The 16721-nt window shown below is 46.6% G+C and overlaps 1 protein-coding gene across 11 annotated transcripts in view; it reads left to right on the top strand.

Moving 5' to 3' along the window:
• Window positions 1-16721, top strand: part of AP1S3 (adaptor related protein complex 1 subunit sigma 3) — a 146836-nt gene that overhangs the window by 104431 nt on the left and 25684 nt on the right. For 2 of the 11 annotated variants that reach the window (XM_075569658.1, XM_075569662.1), the window contains 2 exons: window positions 919-966; window positions 1734-1881. The exons of 8 other annotated variants lie outside the window; for them this stretch is intronic. In XM_075569658.1, the coding sequence (XP_075425773.1) occupies window positions 919-966; window positions 1734-1881 (196 nt within the window). The remainder of the gene's footprint in view (window positions 1-918; window positions 967-1733; window positions 1882-16721) is intronic. One more of the 11 variants, XM_075569660.1, reaches the window with a different exon arrangement.

The raw sequence follows: 16721 nt of genomic DNA on the forward strand, positions 1-16721 counted from the left end.
ATTCGGGCGTCCTCTGGAGCCCTGGCAGCTCTCTTCAGGGAAACAACCACCTCCTCGATAGATATCTAAACAAAAAAAAGAAGAGAAAGCGCCCGCTCCATGTGTAAATTCGGTTTAACAATTTCATTTCCTGGACAAGATAAAAATAGCAAACTCACAAACATCCGTTTGGTAAAAGCATTGTGTGAGACAGGCTCGTGCTCCGTGGTAATCCGGTGGTCAATCCGCAGCTCCAGACTTTGGACGATGACCGGGAAACTCGATAGGCTGCGCCCCTCGCAGTGTGGTCCTCCAGCAATCTGTGGTATGTTTGGTTCCACTGTAAATCCGGTGTCTCGTCTTGGTCGCGTACCAACTTCCCTTCCGGCGTCAGGACGTACTGCACCGACACACTTTATTCGAGCAAATACCCAGTATGTACCTGGCAGATACCTGGAATGCGCCGCTCCTCACCTCTGACAAGCCCCGTTGCGTTTGCCTTCCCAGCCTGGGTTCATGCCTGGCTGACGGGCGGCTGATCTGTTAAATGATAATGATTAGGATTTAATAGGCTGCAATGCTTTGCGTGTCTACCAGATGGCATAAATTCATGAATTGTAATGCAGTATATATATATATACTGTGCAGTATTGCAGCCAGCGGGAATAAAATGCTTCAATCCCTGCCTGGAAAATAACCCAATGCACTCGGGCAGAAAACAGTCACAAACCTCAATACACCCGGGTATACCCGAATTCGTGGGACTAGCCGAGCTCGAATAAAGTGTGTCGCCAGTGTATAGTGTGGCAATAGCAACGAGAAGAAAGTACTGAGGTGGGGTTGGATCCCCCTCGGTTATTTCTTGTTTAATTAATAAATAATTTACTATATTTTAATCTCTGGTGCGCATTGTGTGCATTTTTCTTCTTGTCTGCACAGTGCTTCAGATGCTGCATCTGAAAAAATGCCGGTGGATCGGGATGTGAGGTAGGGAAGTGACGTCCGCGCCGGAACGTTATTGCCACGCCTCCAAATCTTTATTGCCATGCCCCCAATCGCACCCGCTGCATACCCTGCAAAGCCATAAAAAAGCTCAGGCTTCAGCAAGTGTATTGCAGCGTATGTGCCTTCCCTCCGTCTGAAATACTATAGACGCAGCCTTATCGACGCTTACTAAATAGGCCCGTGTCTCTCTCTCTCTCTCTCTCTGTGTGTCTCTGTCTCTCTCTGTGTGTCTTTGTCTCTCTCAGTGTGTCTCTCTGTGTCTCTGTCTCTCTCTCTGTGTCTCTGTCTCTCTCTGTGTGTCTCTGTTTCTCTCTGTGTGTCTCTGTGTGTGTCTCTGTGTGTATCTCTGTCTCTCTCTGTGTCTCTGTGTGTGTCTCTGTGTCTCTCAAATCAAATCAGCTTGATTGGCATGTCAAAAGAACATTTCAGTATTGCCAAAGCGTGAGTAATAGGGGGTGTGGGACAATGATTACACGAATACTAGGGGGTACGGTATAATGGTTATACAGTACATTACTTTTGTCTCTCTCTCTCTGTGTCTGTCTCTCTCTCTGTGTGTCTCTCTCTCCCTATGTCCCTCTCTCTGTCTCTCTCTCATTCTCTGTCTCTCTCTCTCTGTCTCTCTCTCATTCTCTGTCTCTCTCTCATTCTCTGTCTCTCTCTCTCTGTCTCTCTCTCATTCTCTGTCTCTCTCTCATTCTCTGTCTCTCTCTCATTCTCTGTGTCTCTCTCTCGTCCCTGTATGATAGGTATGTTCCAACTCTATTTTTTGCTCTTCTTTTCCGTTTGAGAGGAGGGAGTCCCTCACCTCTTCAGCCACACACCAGGAACGCTGGATTGCTTTCAGATGCTCGGAGAGGCGGATACAGTCGTGGATTGCAGGCACTGATTTATCTGGCAAGTACCGCAAACATGCTTGAACAAGGGCCGTAGACATTTTATTTGATGGTTTAGATTATCATTGTCTGTGGTTGTTAGTTATTGGTATTACAGTTTTTTTGACGTTGTTACGAATCAAATACATTTTGAAGTAGTAATCCCCTCCGAACTGGGCATTCCTGGCCAATAATGCCCTGGCTGTAAGAGTTGAAGGGCCCAAGCAAAGCCCCCACCTCTATACACACTAACACTGCAGGGGCATCAGAGTGTCTTGTTGTCATGGCAACGGGGGGTGTCACGTGATGTAATTTGTTTAATAAATTATTTTTTAAGGTGTCCCGGTTTTTCATTTTCGAAATCTGGTCACCCTACCAAAATAGTATCCACTACGCTTATTATTTATGACTATTCATTAATTTGGCAAATGTTCCCTTATTTTTTTTCTTCCCCAGTCTCCAGAATTTCCAAATATAATTTATTTATCATGTCTTGCTAATGAAAGACTGTATGTGCTATTTATGAAATGTACGGTTTTAGCCCAGAATGTGGCCATCTTGCCACCTGACCAGGTACCACGGAGAATGTCTGTCCCACTATCCCCACACTTAATACAATGCCCTTCTTCTTCTTTTACCATATATTTCCTTTGTCCTGTGCTGTAAAGCTGTGTTAAGCGGCAGGAATACGCTTGCAGGGCTCCATCTTAAAATGTGCTCATTTGCATGTCATTACCCAGAATCCCTTGCTGCAGTGGTAGCACTGTATGCTAAGTGATAATGGTGAAATGCAGGGTTGCATACCTGTCTGAGACATGCGACTGTGCTCACACATGGTATTTGTATTTTTTTTTGTCTTGGGGTAATGTAAGCTCTGTTTATTATTTTAATGTGTATTTCTAGTAACGCTGCTGTATTAACTTGTTTTAATGGTTTCTCTCTGTGCCTCACAATGAGCTCATGGGAACTCATACCAGTCCATTTTTCCAGTTCATGTCCTCTTTTTTTCCCATTACAGGATCATAAAACATACTGCATTTCAGCTTGTATATTATTGATATCTAAATATACATTTTTCATTAGATAATTTATGTTGTATCTTACTTGAAAAAACATGAACGTTGGTGTAATATATTACATTTTGTGTTCAGTGTTTCAAACAATATTACTGATTTGTGTCTGGGAAAACCTTCATTTGCTTTGATTCCTTGTCCCCCCAGGAACTGAACAGAACATTTTCTAAAATAAATATATAGTCACTGCGCTTCTCCATGTAAGGAGCATGCAGCTGGTGAAAGGATTGGCCAATCATATGTATGTAACTCTTATTCCCCCCCCCCCTAGACTTAACTGATGTATCTAGGGTGCGTGAGGGGCAGTTACATGGTTGTGAGTGGTGCATACCTGTTTGGAACAGGAGGGCCTGAGCTTCCCGCGATGTTATGGGGGAGACAGGATCCGGCTTCTGAGGTATTGGCCTCCATGGTGTCTTAGTGGTGCAGCGCCTCCATCTCCTATAATTCCCAGGGATGTGGGAAGAGACCCTTATAGATGAACCCCCTAGGTCCCGGGGTGAATACTCCAGAATCACACGGCACAGTAGGTGAAAGTAACAGAGTCTTTATTGTACTCTCTTTAGCAGGCACATAGTAGCAGCACAGCAATACAGGTACACGGTACACCTCCTCCTCCTCTCCCGCCAGATCGTTCTTCACAGGATGGTCTGAAGGGTATAATTCTCCCTGCCTCCACCCGCAACCAAGGGCGCCATGGGTAGGGCTAGCTCTTCCCTCACCCCCTAAGCAGGATGAGAGGCATGGATCCACCTCTAAACACTTGGCCCTACTCCTCAGGAACCTAGCTACACTCTCTCTCTCTCTCTTGGCCTGTCGGTCCCGCCAGACACTCCAACACTCGCAGCTTCCAAGGCATAACTCTCTCCTCTGACCTCCAGAACAACACCTCGTCTCTCTACTCAGACTCAGACTGAACCCCCTAGAGCCCACAGGAACCACTACTAAGTTTGGTCAGCCCGCCCCTATGACATCAACAAGACCTCCCCTCTGCACTGCTTTGCAGCAGGGACAGGCTTGTATTAATCAAGCAGGCAGGGCTTTGCAAGGGGGAAAACCCATGATTACTACTGGGGCCTGTCTTTAACAGGACTTACCACAGTAGTAGGAAGATTTAGTAGCCCGTGCTGTTTACAGGGGGCTACATGTAAAAAACAGAAAGTGAATCCCTGCGCTTCTCCCATTGGGCTAGCAATAAATGGGGAAATAAATATACATAGTGAAACCTAAGTCTGTAAGACAAAGGAGACTTTTGGTTACATCCTTTGATCAAATAATGACAGGCCTGCTAACCAACGTCAAGGTAAGTCTCAATAGCAGTTCCCTATGCTAAATGCATACACATGTTCTGTGATATATACCCTGAAGGGGTTAATGAACTAAGCGTAAGCTTATATAACTTAGTGCAGTTATAAACTGGTATATACCAGTGAAGATACTTACTTACATGTAGCACTGTTTCCCCCACCCTATGGGAGATATAGCGGCAACTACAGTAAGTGAGTGTGGTGCTTTACCTGTGGCTCACAGGAGCTCTGAACCGCCGCTGCTGGGAGCCCGAGTGTACCCGATCCATCTGGTAATAGCGCCTCCAGCTGTGAGGGATCCTGACAGCGCCGGATAACCCCTTCACAGGACCCACTGCAATAAGTACACAAAGCATATATGATAACTGGTTTACTGAACATGCAAATGATAATACCACAATACGTATACCTAGGCCTCGCACGGCCTTACCCACACACCTATATACCACTGTCAATCCACTTAGTCCACACCCCGGTGAAAGTGTCCCCCAATGTACAGAGGGTAGCCACCCAACCTGGTGTCCACAGTAGCCAACCCACCCGGAAGTGTGTGACAGCGCTGCCCAGAGTGTTGGGTGGTAAACCTGCCGGGTACTCCAACACCCACTAGCGCCAAAGGAAGACAGGTGTTTGTCCGGTCCCACACTGTCAGCGATGAGTCTGCTTCCACGGGGGGTGGTATCCAGCTGGAGGGTCCTACCGTGAAGATAGTCTCTAGGCCTTGCAGTGGTGGTCTGGTGGTCCCAGACCACAGGCTGCAACTGCTGCGTGGCATCCTCTGCTGTGTCCCTGACACTAATCAGCTAATGGGGCAGTGTTGCTGTCTAAGGGGCCTGTCCCTGTAGCAACCACAACCTACAGGGCCTAGCTAGGGTCTAATAGGTGGTCTCTGGCCTAGCGCAGGGTCTACTGACACCCTGCACCTACACCCTTACCCTTCTGTGTCCCAGCTCTGACTGGCATGGTCTCAGCGCACCAAATGTATCTATATCAGGGAGCAGGGGAATCCGGCCGCGCGATTGGCTAAGCTTGGCCACCTGATCCTGCAGCCCCAGTGACTGCTGGGGGTTGTAGTTCCACTGCGGTGCTGCTGTGTAATGGCCGCTGTTTGCAATGCCTCCTGCGCATGCGCGAGGTGCACCAAGATGGCCGCCACAACCTCAGGCCGTAATGCGCATGCACGAACTGTACTGCACATGCGTGCGCACATTCAACATGTTGGCCCCAGCTGTCTGATGCGCCGCGGATCTCCGGCAACCCGGTCGCCCGGCGCAACCTCCCTGCAGCCGAGGTAAAAGGGGAACCAAGGGGGGCCTGAAGGGGAGCCTAGAATGAGACCTGGCCACACAAATGTAGCCATGCTGTAAAATGGACTGCAGTTTCCTTTTCTGCTGGCAGTAAGGCCTGGTAAGTTATGGGGATGCCAGCAGTAATCATGGAGGTTTGCCCTCACACCCTGGTGAGGTGCCCTATGTGTGGATGTGAGTGGCTACATACTCTGAGTCCACCCTTAGTGATATAAGAGATGTGCCCGCCCCCAGAGAGATATAAGGCACAGCACTGCTAAAAGTTAGTGGTTGGAGTAAGGAGCAGGTCTGCGTTGAGACCTGGGACAAGGGGGGGTGCACTAGTGATGTAACTAGTGGCCCCATTCTATATTGCCCAGCATCAAGCTGTAAACAAGATACTGTGTCCAGGGACCTGACACAGGGGTAATCTCCCTGAGGGGAGAGGGGATCCCACTCCATTGGGAGGGTGTACCTTTGAAGGGATCACGAAGCAAGATGTGTGGCTAGTTTCATCACTGCGAGGGCAGCTAGCCCATACCGCAACTACAATAAAGAATGACCTTGTTCAAACGTATCTTCGTGTGTGAGTCTGGGATTACTCTACCGAAGATGGCACCACAGAGGAGTTCCTCATCAGAATCATCCCCATGTGGACGCAGGGATCCTGATGAGGTGGAGGCGCTGCACTGGATATAGGTAGGACTCGCCCACACTACCTCAGCTGCCTGTCTGGGTTGGCAATCCCCACACAACATCATGCGGGAGACTCAGGAGTCCTGTTGCCAACAGGTGCACCACCAGACACAACCATGTAATGGGGACTGGTTAGACCACAGGGGCCAATGTGAGATTGGGTGGGTCAGGCTAGGCCAGAAAATCCGTTACACAAGTAAAGTGAAAAGTGAATTTACAGGGACTTTACTGGAAGATTATATACCTTGAAAAGGAGGGACTAACCTCTCACAGGCTGCTCAACAAGTAGTTACAGGTGGATTGGCTAAATACATTAATCACATCATAATGGTGGTGCCCACCTTAAGCATGCTGCTAGGATTTAATTCGGCCCAACAGGAAATGTAAAACAAATATATATATATATATTCACCCCGCTTCTCCACCTGTGGGACACAAGTGCACCTTTCACCATTGTGTCCAGTATTTTTGGAGTAGCCACCTGGCGACCCTACCAACAGTTGACCCCTATATACACCGTAATGTATTTTTGAAGGCTAGACATGGGAGGGGTTTGATTTCCTCTGGCTGCTCCCTTTTGGGTGATGTCACTGTGTGATGTCACTGTGTGATGTCACTGTGTGATCAGCGACTGCTGGTACAGCCGGAGCCCCCTCTTCCGCCCGCCCCTTCTCTCTGAAAAGGACAGGGTGGGATCATTGAAAGAAAACACTTGATTGACAAACGTTTCCCCGACTGTGTGGAATCGCACCTTTGAACAATAGGGCACAGGCCTTTATTTTAGACAGGTGTATACAATACCCGCGCACTAAAAATGTTTACGGACAGGTGTTTTTTTTTTTTTTTTAAATAAATCCCCCCATTCTGTAAAAAGCAAAAAAATAAAACTGTGACTTTATAAATGGAAATAAGTGGTTCTCTGGGCTTGGAAACCGGCCACTGCCTATATCACGGGTGGCCAACGGCCACCAACAGGCTAGGTATTAGGGATATCCCTGCTTCAGCACAGGGCAGCACAGTAATTATGACAGAGCAACTGATTGAGCCACCTGTGCTGAAGCAGGGATGTCCTGAAAACCTGACCTGTTGGTGGCCCTTGAGGACTGACGCTGGCCACTCTTGCCCTGTATCATACAACTAACTCCAGGTCAACACTGGTCAGGATCTAGTCCTGGTTTTCCATACCACTTGCTCATTTATTAGTATCATTGCTGTAATAGATTAAGGGATAAAGAACTCTCTGTCTGGACCGTCATCATAATCCTGCTCCGCAGTCACGGCGTGCACGCGCGCGTTGGGGCGCCTGGTGACGCGCACACCAGTTTGAGCCACGATGGGATGTGCGTCCAGAGAGGAGCAGGAGGAAAGACAAGATTGCGGGGGTTGCGCGGCCATGACGTCACGCGGCTGGTTTACCGTCATTGGCTGAATCCGCCGCAGTGACGTGGCCATCGCTTGGCCGCTGCGCCCCAAAAATGTGGTCGCGTATCGCGCTTCCTGCAGGGGCACGCAGGTAGTTACTGGAGCCGGCCTCACAAAGGGCCAAACTTTGTGTGCGCTATTGCGTGTGCAGGAACACATCTGCTTTCTTGCTTAGTAAAGCGCTGTCCACACCTCTGTCTCCACGTAATAATAAAAAGCCCAGGGTGTGCGTGAAGGTACGTGTGCAGGGAGAGCGGGTTTAACCTGTTTGGCCAGATAGGTGAAAGGTAGAAAACACACAGTGACATCATTACCATCAACCCAACAGGTCATGTTTTCAGGATATCCCAGCACCAGCACAGGTGGCTCAATCAGAGGCTCAGTCGAAGATAGAGCCTCTGAATGAGCCACCTGTGTTGAAGCAGAGACTGATTGAGCCACCTGTGCTGAAGCAGAGACTGAGCCACCTTTGTTGAAGCACAGAATGATCCACCTGTGCTGAAGCAGGGACTGATTAAGCCACCTGTGCTGAAGCAGAGACTGACTGAGCCACCTGTGCTGAAGCAGAGACTGAGCCACCTGTGCTGAAGCAGAGAATGAGCCACCTGTGCTGAAGCAGGGACTGATTGAGCCACCTGTGCTGAAGCAGGGACTGATTGAGCCACCTGTGCTGAAGCAGGGACTGATTGAGCCACCTGTGCTGAAGTTAGGATATCCTGAAAACCTGACCTGTTGGTGGCCCTTGAGGACTGGAGTAGGCCACACCTGCACTAGATTGTAATGTTTAACCAGCAGGGCCCTCATTACCGTCTTTGTTCGTTTGCCCTTGTTTATCCTTATCTGGTATGTCATTGTGTGCCATTTCTACCACACTGCACCCTCCTAGTACTGTGCTGCCGAATATGTTGGCGCTTTACAATTTAATAAACACTAAACCAGTCACTTCAATCCATCCCCTCCAATATAGTGAGTGAACCCCGAAAACAGCAATCTCGCCCTTTTATTCTACGTTTATTTTGTTATTTTTTAACAACCCCCCTGGGGGGGAGGGGAGGGGTTGTTCAAGAGAAGCAGAGGTCCCAAAATGGGGCCGTCGCGTCAATAATGGCTCCGTGCCTCCAGGGGGTACTTAACGTGCCTTCCTTTCCTTCCCCTCACCACGAGGTTTGGTGGATTTGCGCGCGAATCAACAAGGGGAGGGGCTAATGGGGCGGGCTATTTAAGCCCTGCGCTTGCAGGAACTGATCACTGACTCTGTTTTCCCACCCACCCATCCCATTGAGAATGTAATGTTGTGTTGTGTATAACCATATCTTATGAATCTGTTAGCAGATCCATCGTTACAGCTTTGGCGGAACTGTCAGGCCAGTCATCGTAGGGACACCGTGAATACCCGAAATGGGGCTCCATCCGATGCGGATGGGCCGCCAGGTAACGGTCCCCCTGAAAAGATTGTGCGGGCTGGAGGCGCTGACGCACGCGGTCAGGCGCTGTACCCCTGGCACCAATCTTAGGCAGCTGGGCGCTATCCTATGCGGGTAGGCCCAGGCGGCTCTGATAAGGGGGACCTAGGGGCCGTGGAGAGTGTCTCTCGCGGTGGAGAGTGTCTCTCCTGGTGAACGGTAGACGGGGGCCGTGGAGAGTGTCTCTTGCGGCGGAGAGTGTCTCTCCTGGTGGAGGGTAGATGGGACCATGGAGAGTGTCTCTCGCGGCGGAGAGTGTCTCTCCTGGTAGACGGTAGATTAGGGCGGGTGGAGGAGGGCTCCCCCCGCCGGAAGATACCGAGAATAGGGATGACAAAGGACTAAGATTATGGCTGACAGTTATTTTCAGGTATTGTTAAAACAATAAAGCTGTGACCAATTTTACTTCCACAAAACTGTGTCGTCTCAGTTTGTTAGGGGGGTGTAAGTAAACCACGCAGTAGGCACACTAAGCCGTTAATGGCTTGAAACACAAGCAGAAGGGGAAGGAGCCTCAGGCAGATCACATGGGGCGAATAGAACCGCGGGGAGCGGGCAGCGCCCAAACGTAATACTATGAACAAATGTAAAGTTCAAGTGGACTAAATGGGTCAAAGATATTCCAGTATTTTATTCGTAGACAGTCAGAGAGCACACACAGGTACCCGCAACGCTGTGTACTCTATGGCTGACACACACAGCCCCTGTAAGCTCAGAACCAAACCCACCACATCATATACACTGTATAATGTAAAAGAGCGCGACTAGGATTGTGACCTCATGTATAGAACTAAAGAGAAAAAGCGCCAGTGCTGCATCCAACTGGACATATTACATAGTTAAGTACTTATCTGTTTATCTTCTCAGAAGCAAGGGTCATTTAGTTCAATTCTTTGGCCAAAGTATTTTAAAGCTGCAGACCAAGCAATATCCTACGTGTGTTTAAAAAAAAAAAATCAGTTCTGTATTATGAGAAAATACATGTAGCATTTAAAAAACAAACAACAAAACAACTTTGAATGACATTTGTAATCTATTATAATGTAACAAGCCTTTTTTGTTTCTATATAGTTACATAGTAGATGAGGTTGAAAAAAGACATGCGTCCATCATGTTCAACCTATGCTAAATTTAAATGACAGATACTTGATCCTATATCTGAACCAACAGTATATTGATCCAGAGGAAGGCAAAGGAAAAACCCCAGTGTCATATCATCCAATGATATTTCATAAGGGGAAAAATAAATTCCTTCCTGACTCCAAGAATTGGCAATCGGATTAATCCCTGGATTAACATCCTTCCCATGTATACTTATTTGGTATATCAATGTATACCTTTCCCATCTAAAAAGATGTCCAACCTTTTTTTGAACAAATCTATTGTATCTGCCATCACAGTCTCCATGGGTAATGAATTCCACATTTTAACTGCCCTTACTGTAAAGAACCCTTTCCTTTGTTGCTGGTGAAATTTCCTTTCCTCCAACCTTAAGGGATGGCCCAGAGTCCTTTGTACTGCCCGTGGGATGAATAGTTCTTTTGAAAGCTCCTTGTATTGTCCCCGAATATATTTGTATATAGTCATCATATCCCCTCTTAGACGCCTCTTTTCTAATGTAAATAAATCTAATTTAACAAGCCTCCCCTCATAATTTAGAATGTCCATCCCCTTTATTAATTTGGTGGCTCTTCTCTGTACTCTCTCTAGTTCCATAATGTTTTTTCTTAGGATTGGTGCCCAAAATTGTACTCCATATTCAAGATGTGGTCTTACTAATGCTTTGTAAAGGGGCATAATTATGTTTACTTCCCTTCCATCCATTGCCCGTTTGATGCAAGATAAGATCTTGTTTGCCTTTGCAGCTACTGCATGACACTGGGCACTATTGCTAAGCCTGCTGTCTACAAGCACTCCTAAATCCTTCTCCATCAAGGATTCCCCCAATATATCTCAATTTAATTTGTAAGTCGCCTTTTTATTCTTGCATCCCAAATGCATAACCTTACATTTATCTGTATTAAACCTCATCTGCCATTTACAGCTGCGGCTGCCTTTACCCTAGTGCGGCCGTAGCGGCGCAAATCTGATAACCGCGGGCAGATGCAGTTTTTTTTTGTCCGGAGTGTATTGCGGTACTTTAGCGCTCGTAATATTAGCATTTTATTAGCGCTGACTGCAATACTGCAATACCGTCTAAAAACTCAGGGGGGCGTTCGCGAGCTGTTGTCTTCGAAGTCTAATACTTTAGCAGTTCAACCTACGTCAGTACACAGTCTGTGTGTGCGCTCGCAGTAATTGTAAATTTGCATATTTATACATGCATTTGCAGTGCTGTATGTCTCATTTGAAAATTGTTGAAACGCATAGGTGTGTACAGTACAGTAACAGTATCACATTTCGGCATATACAGCGCTCTCCCCTCGCTCGCCCCCGCACACACAGGATAATTTACTGCACTTCTTATCTTATCTACAGTACAGTACACGTCTCCACACCATTTCTTTGAATGTGTGTCTTTCTGGTTTCAATCACATTCCTGCTTGATAGCTGATGATTACTGCGCATGCGTCTGTAACTTCACCACTGCTTGCTTGCGAAGTTCAAGAGTGAGTGACCAAAAAAAAAAAAGCCTGCCTAAACCATCTTGATATTACGATATTCAATCTGTGCTGTAGCTTTTGACTGCGACACTGTGTGTTTGACTGCACATGGTTGATTGTGTGCTTTTTATGTATTTGGGGGTGTAGGGATCAAATTATTATGATAACCTGCCTTTTGAAAATATGCCATTTCTTTGAACTGCAGTACAGCTAATCCTTCATGCGGCTGTACCCTGTACCCCCCTCCCCCACGCACACACACAAGGCTCGCTCAAGCAAGGATTTGAACCTCTTATCGACAGACACCTCTCCAGAGCCATTCCGTTTCTAAAGCTTGCCATTGTGTTTTTAATCGTCCGTCCCAAGCCGAGCATCACCTCTCTGCGCCTGCGTGCAATCCTCTTTGGGATGGGAGCTACAGTACATTGCTGATGATTACTGCGCATGCGTCTGTAACTTCACCACTGCTTGCTTGCGAAGTTCAAGAGCGAGTGACCAAAAAATATATATATTTCTTTTTTCTCCTCATTTTTTATTTTTATTTTCTCCACAAGCCTGCCTAAACCATCTTGATATTACGATATTCAATCTGTGCTGTAGCTTTTGACTGCGACACTGTGTGTTTGACTGCACATGGTTGATTAGTGTGCTTTTTATGTATTTGGGGGTGTAGGGATCAAATTATTATGATGACCTGCCTTTTGAAAATATGCCATTTCTTTGAACTGCAGTACAGCTAATCCTTCATGCAGCTGTACCCTGTACCCCCCTCCCCCACGCACACACACACAAGGCTCGCTCAAGCAAAGATTTGAACCTCTTATCAACAGACACCTCTCCAGAGCCATTCCGTTTCTAAAGCTTGCCATTGTGTTTTTAATCGTCCGTCCCTAGCCAAGCATCTCCTCTCTGCGCCTGCGTGCCTAATTTTCCTATTGTTGGCTTTGAGTCACCTCTCTGTAATCCTCTTTGGGAAGGGAGCTAGCTGATGATTACTGTGCATGACTCACCCATCCACCCCCCTTAACCCTTTGAGGCTTTGTTTACGGTAACGCTTTTGATAATCCCTTCTCGAATTTGATATGTAAATCTGATTTGCACAGCACTGTGAAATTGAGAGTTAAAAAAAACATGTATCAGGAACAAAAAATACAAATATACAAATAATCATGAATAATACAAAATGCAGTCTTTATTCAGTTCTTCTGTCAGATGAAAATTGAGGGCCAGTGGATAATCATGAATAATGCACATTGATAATAATATTAATAATTAACTAAACTTGTTTTTTTTTTTAACTAGATTCAGCATTGTGCAGGCATTGTAACACAAAGTGATATTATCCATCGAAATCCCTCCATTTGCCGTTTTCCGCATGAGATGACAAAGTTTTCTTTTCTGAGGAACAAAAAAAAGTAAAAGTTTTACTGTAATGGTCAGTCAGTCCCCTAAAGAAGTTCCCACAGTCAGTCCGACCAATAATTTTCTCGAGGGCGTCTCCTGTTCACATGCGCCTACCGTCGATGTGATGACACGCATATGCGTTTCAAGAAGGTTCCAATGCGCATGCACCTAGCTTTTCACCAATTGTGCAGTATCTACTGTAGAAGCTGCTCAGCCAATGATATTGCTTACAGGAGAATCGCTTGACTTTTGAATCGCATTGATATTGATATTTCAAAAACAGAATAAAATACGGCAACATTACTCACCATAGACTTTGCCAATCAGCTGGCGCCGAGCCATTGCCAGTCCCGTATTCTTGATCATACACGTCGTTGACAGGTGACAGCGGGACTACTACACCTGTAGTCAGCTAATGAGGCTGGAAATCGCTTAGGTACATGCAAGCTTGCTCGAATCTGTACGCGAAATCCGGCTCAGGCTGCAGGTATCCGGGCGGGGACAGAAAGCAAGGGTTGCCGGTCACAAGGTTTTCACTGACGGTCGGACCGTTATTGGAAGCTGCCGTTGTCGCTGTCGCATTGCTTGCCAGCGACTGACGTTTCTTAGTTGGATTTAACACGACCTTTCGCCTTTTGCAGTCTCCATGATCATAGATACGGGAAAAACCCGGTGATACACCCTCCAATAACATCGGGATCAATACGAAAAAAACATGGATCGCTACATAACTTTTTCCTTATTGCACGCTTCCACACATGAGCACCTGGCGAAAATTTGTAAAAGTCATAGTTTTCGATAAAATACTGATAAATTTGAACAACTGTTGCCATCTTATCATCTGTTGCATTAATCGCGGCCCATACTAAATAAGCGTACTTTCTGTTGGGTTTTTGGAACACGGACTGCAGTTGTGCACTCATGGCGGGACTCTCAGGACAATAACCAGACCAGAAACTGTGCTTGTCTGTCTTTAATATGAAAAGCCTAAATTGATACATTATTGTAACTTCTTCAGTCCCAAGGCCAATTTACAATGGACCACTGTCGTATTTTTTTAAACACCTGCAAGTCGACACATTACTGAAGCGCATGCGCATTACAATTCATGAATATCTGCCATCTGGCTGATACGCGAAGAATTGCAACCAATTAAATCCGAACCATTATCAATAAACACATCAACCGCGGGTGTGAATGCAACATGAATGCGGAATAAATGCGGTCAGAATGTGGCATGAACGTGGTGAAGTGCAGTGAAGTGCGTGGAATTCGGAAAAAAATCCCGAAAAAATTCGGAGATGTTGGAGAATAAAAGGGGCCGTGGCTGTACCTGCCCACGTTTCCAGTCTCTCCAAGTCCTTCTGAAGAGAAATTACATCCTGCTCTGATTCAATTACCTTACACAATTTAGTATCATCAGCAAAGATGGAGACTTTGCTCTCGATCCCAACCTCAAGGTCATTAATAAACAAGTTAAAAAGCAGGGGTCCCAGTACTGATACCTGAGGTACTGCACTCACGACTTTAGCCCAACCTGAAAAAGTTCCATTTATGACAACCCGCTGTTGTCTGTCCTTTAACCAGTTTTCAATCCAGGTGCATATATTATTACTGAGTCCAATTTTCTTTATTTTGTACACCAACCTCTTGTGTGAAACCGTATCAAAAGCCTTTGCAAAATCTAAGTAGACCACATCAACTGCATTACCCTGGTCTAAATTCCTACTTACCTCCTCAAAGAAACAAATAAGGTTAGTTTGGCAAGATCTATCCTTTATAAATCCATGCTGACTATTACTAATAATTTTGTTTTCCATTAGGTATTCCTGAATATTATCCCGTATTAAACCTTCAAGTAGTTTCCCTACTATTGAAGTCAGGCTTACAGGTCTGTAATTTCTCGGTTGTGATCTAGCTCCCTTTTTAAATATAGGCACCACATCTGCTTTACGCCAATCTTGTGGTACTGAGCCTGTGGAAATGGAGTCCTTGAATATTAAATATAATGGTTTGGCTATTACTGAGCTTAACTCATTGAGAACTCTTGGATGTATGCCATCGGGGCCAGGTGCCTTACTTACTTTAACTTTTACAAGTTGCTTATGAACTTCTTCCTCAGTTAACCAATTGGTCATTAATTTGGAGGTTGTGGCTTCAATTGAACTTGATTCTTCCCTGGTAAATACAGAGGCAAAGAATTTGTTTAATACCTCTGCTTTTTCCTTATTTCCAATAATCTGCCTACCCATCTCACACTGAAAGGGTCCTATATTTTCTTTTCTCATTTTTTAGTTATTAAGGTACTTAAAGAACTTTTTAGGGTTGACCTTACTTTCTATTGCAATCCTTTTTTCATTATCCATTTTTGCTAATTTGATTGCCCTTTTGCAATTTTTGTTACATTTCTTATAATTCTGATACAATGTCTCCGTCCCTTCTGACTTAAAGAATCTAAACGCCTTCCTCTTTGTCACATTTGTGCTCGCCACAAACCAGGGTCGGACCGCGTGGCTGAGGTGGGGTTGTATAAGCACCAACCTTAGACCGCGCAGGCTGATCCGGATTGCGCAGTTCGTAGTCGTACATAGCAGGGTCGGGACTGGAGAAGGCAGCATCGTCAGTGGACAAGCCAGGGTAAGGATTGGAGACATCAGGGTAAACGTTATCCAAGCGCAGTTTCGGCAACAGGAAGTCAACTAGGTCCCGCTTCAGCATAATTGCTGCAGGGCGGGAGCGGGTTCTGCGCGTGCGGCGACCATGGCCCATGGTACTGGTCTCAGGAAGGGATAGGCAGACCGGAGTGGGCACACCGCCTGGCAGCACTGATAAACCAGTGCTTCAGCGCAAGAGTCCAGAGCGAGCCTGTGCAAGGAGAGAGAGAGCTACAGACCTCAGGACTCATAGACTGGCCTCTGCTAAGGGAAGGGCAGCAGGCCTCAGAAAACAGGGAGCTGAAGTAAATACTGGAGGTCCTCCACTTCAGCACAGGATCCAGGACACGGCCTCTGCAATGGAGAGAGAGCAGCAGGCCCCAGGAACCGATAGACAGGCCTCTGCTATGGAAGGACAGCAGGCCTCAGGAAACAGGGAGCTGAAGTACACACTGGAGAGTCCTCCGCTTCAGCAAAGGAACCAGGAAACGGCCTCTGCAATGAAGAGTGAGCAGCAGGCCCCAGGAACCAGTAGATAGGCCTCTGCTATGGAAGGACAGCAGGCCTCAGGAAACAGGAAGCTGAAGTCAACACTGGAGTGTCCTCCGCTACAGCACAGGAGTCAGGAACAGGCCTCCGCGTGAAACTAGCAGCAGGCCTCAGGAAAGCAAGAAACACAGGCCTCTACGTAGACAGTAGTAGCTGGCCTCAGGATACTCGGAAACACAGGCCCCTGCATGAAGTCTAGCAACAGGCCTCAGGAACTAGGGGAGAGAACTAGAGAGGTTAGTATACCAGGAGACAAGCCTACGGCTTGTGGCAGAACACGTGTGACATCCAGGAAGGATTATGCTCGGCAGAGAAGCATTGTTGGAAGGCTGTATTTAAAGGTCAGTGAACCAATAGCAGAAGGGGCGTGCGACAGTATTGCTTTAATGAGTGAACCCAGGCTGC

The sequence above is a fragment of the Ascaphus truei genome, chromosome 14 (genome assembly GCF_040206685.1).
Source record: "Ascaphus truei isolate aAscTru1 chromosome 14, aAscTru1.hap1, whole genome shotgun sequence".
NCBI lineage: Eukaryota > Metazoa > Chordata > Amphibia > Anura > Ascaphidae > Ascaphus > Ascaphus truei.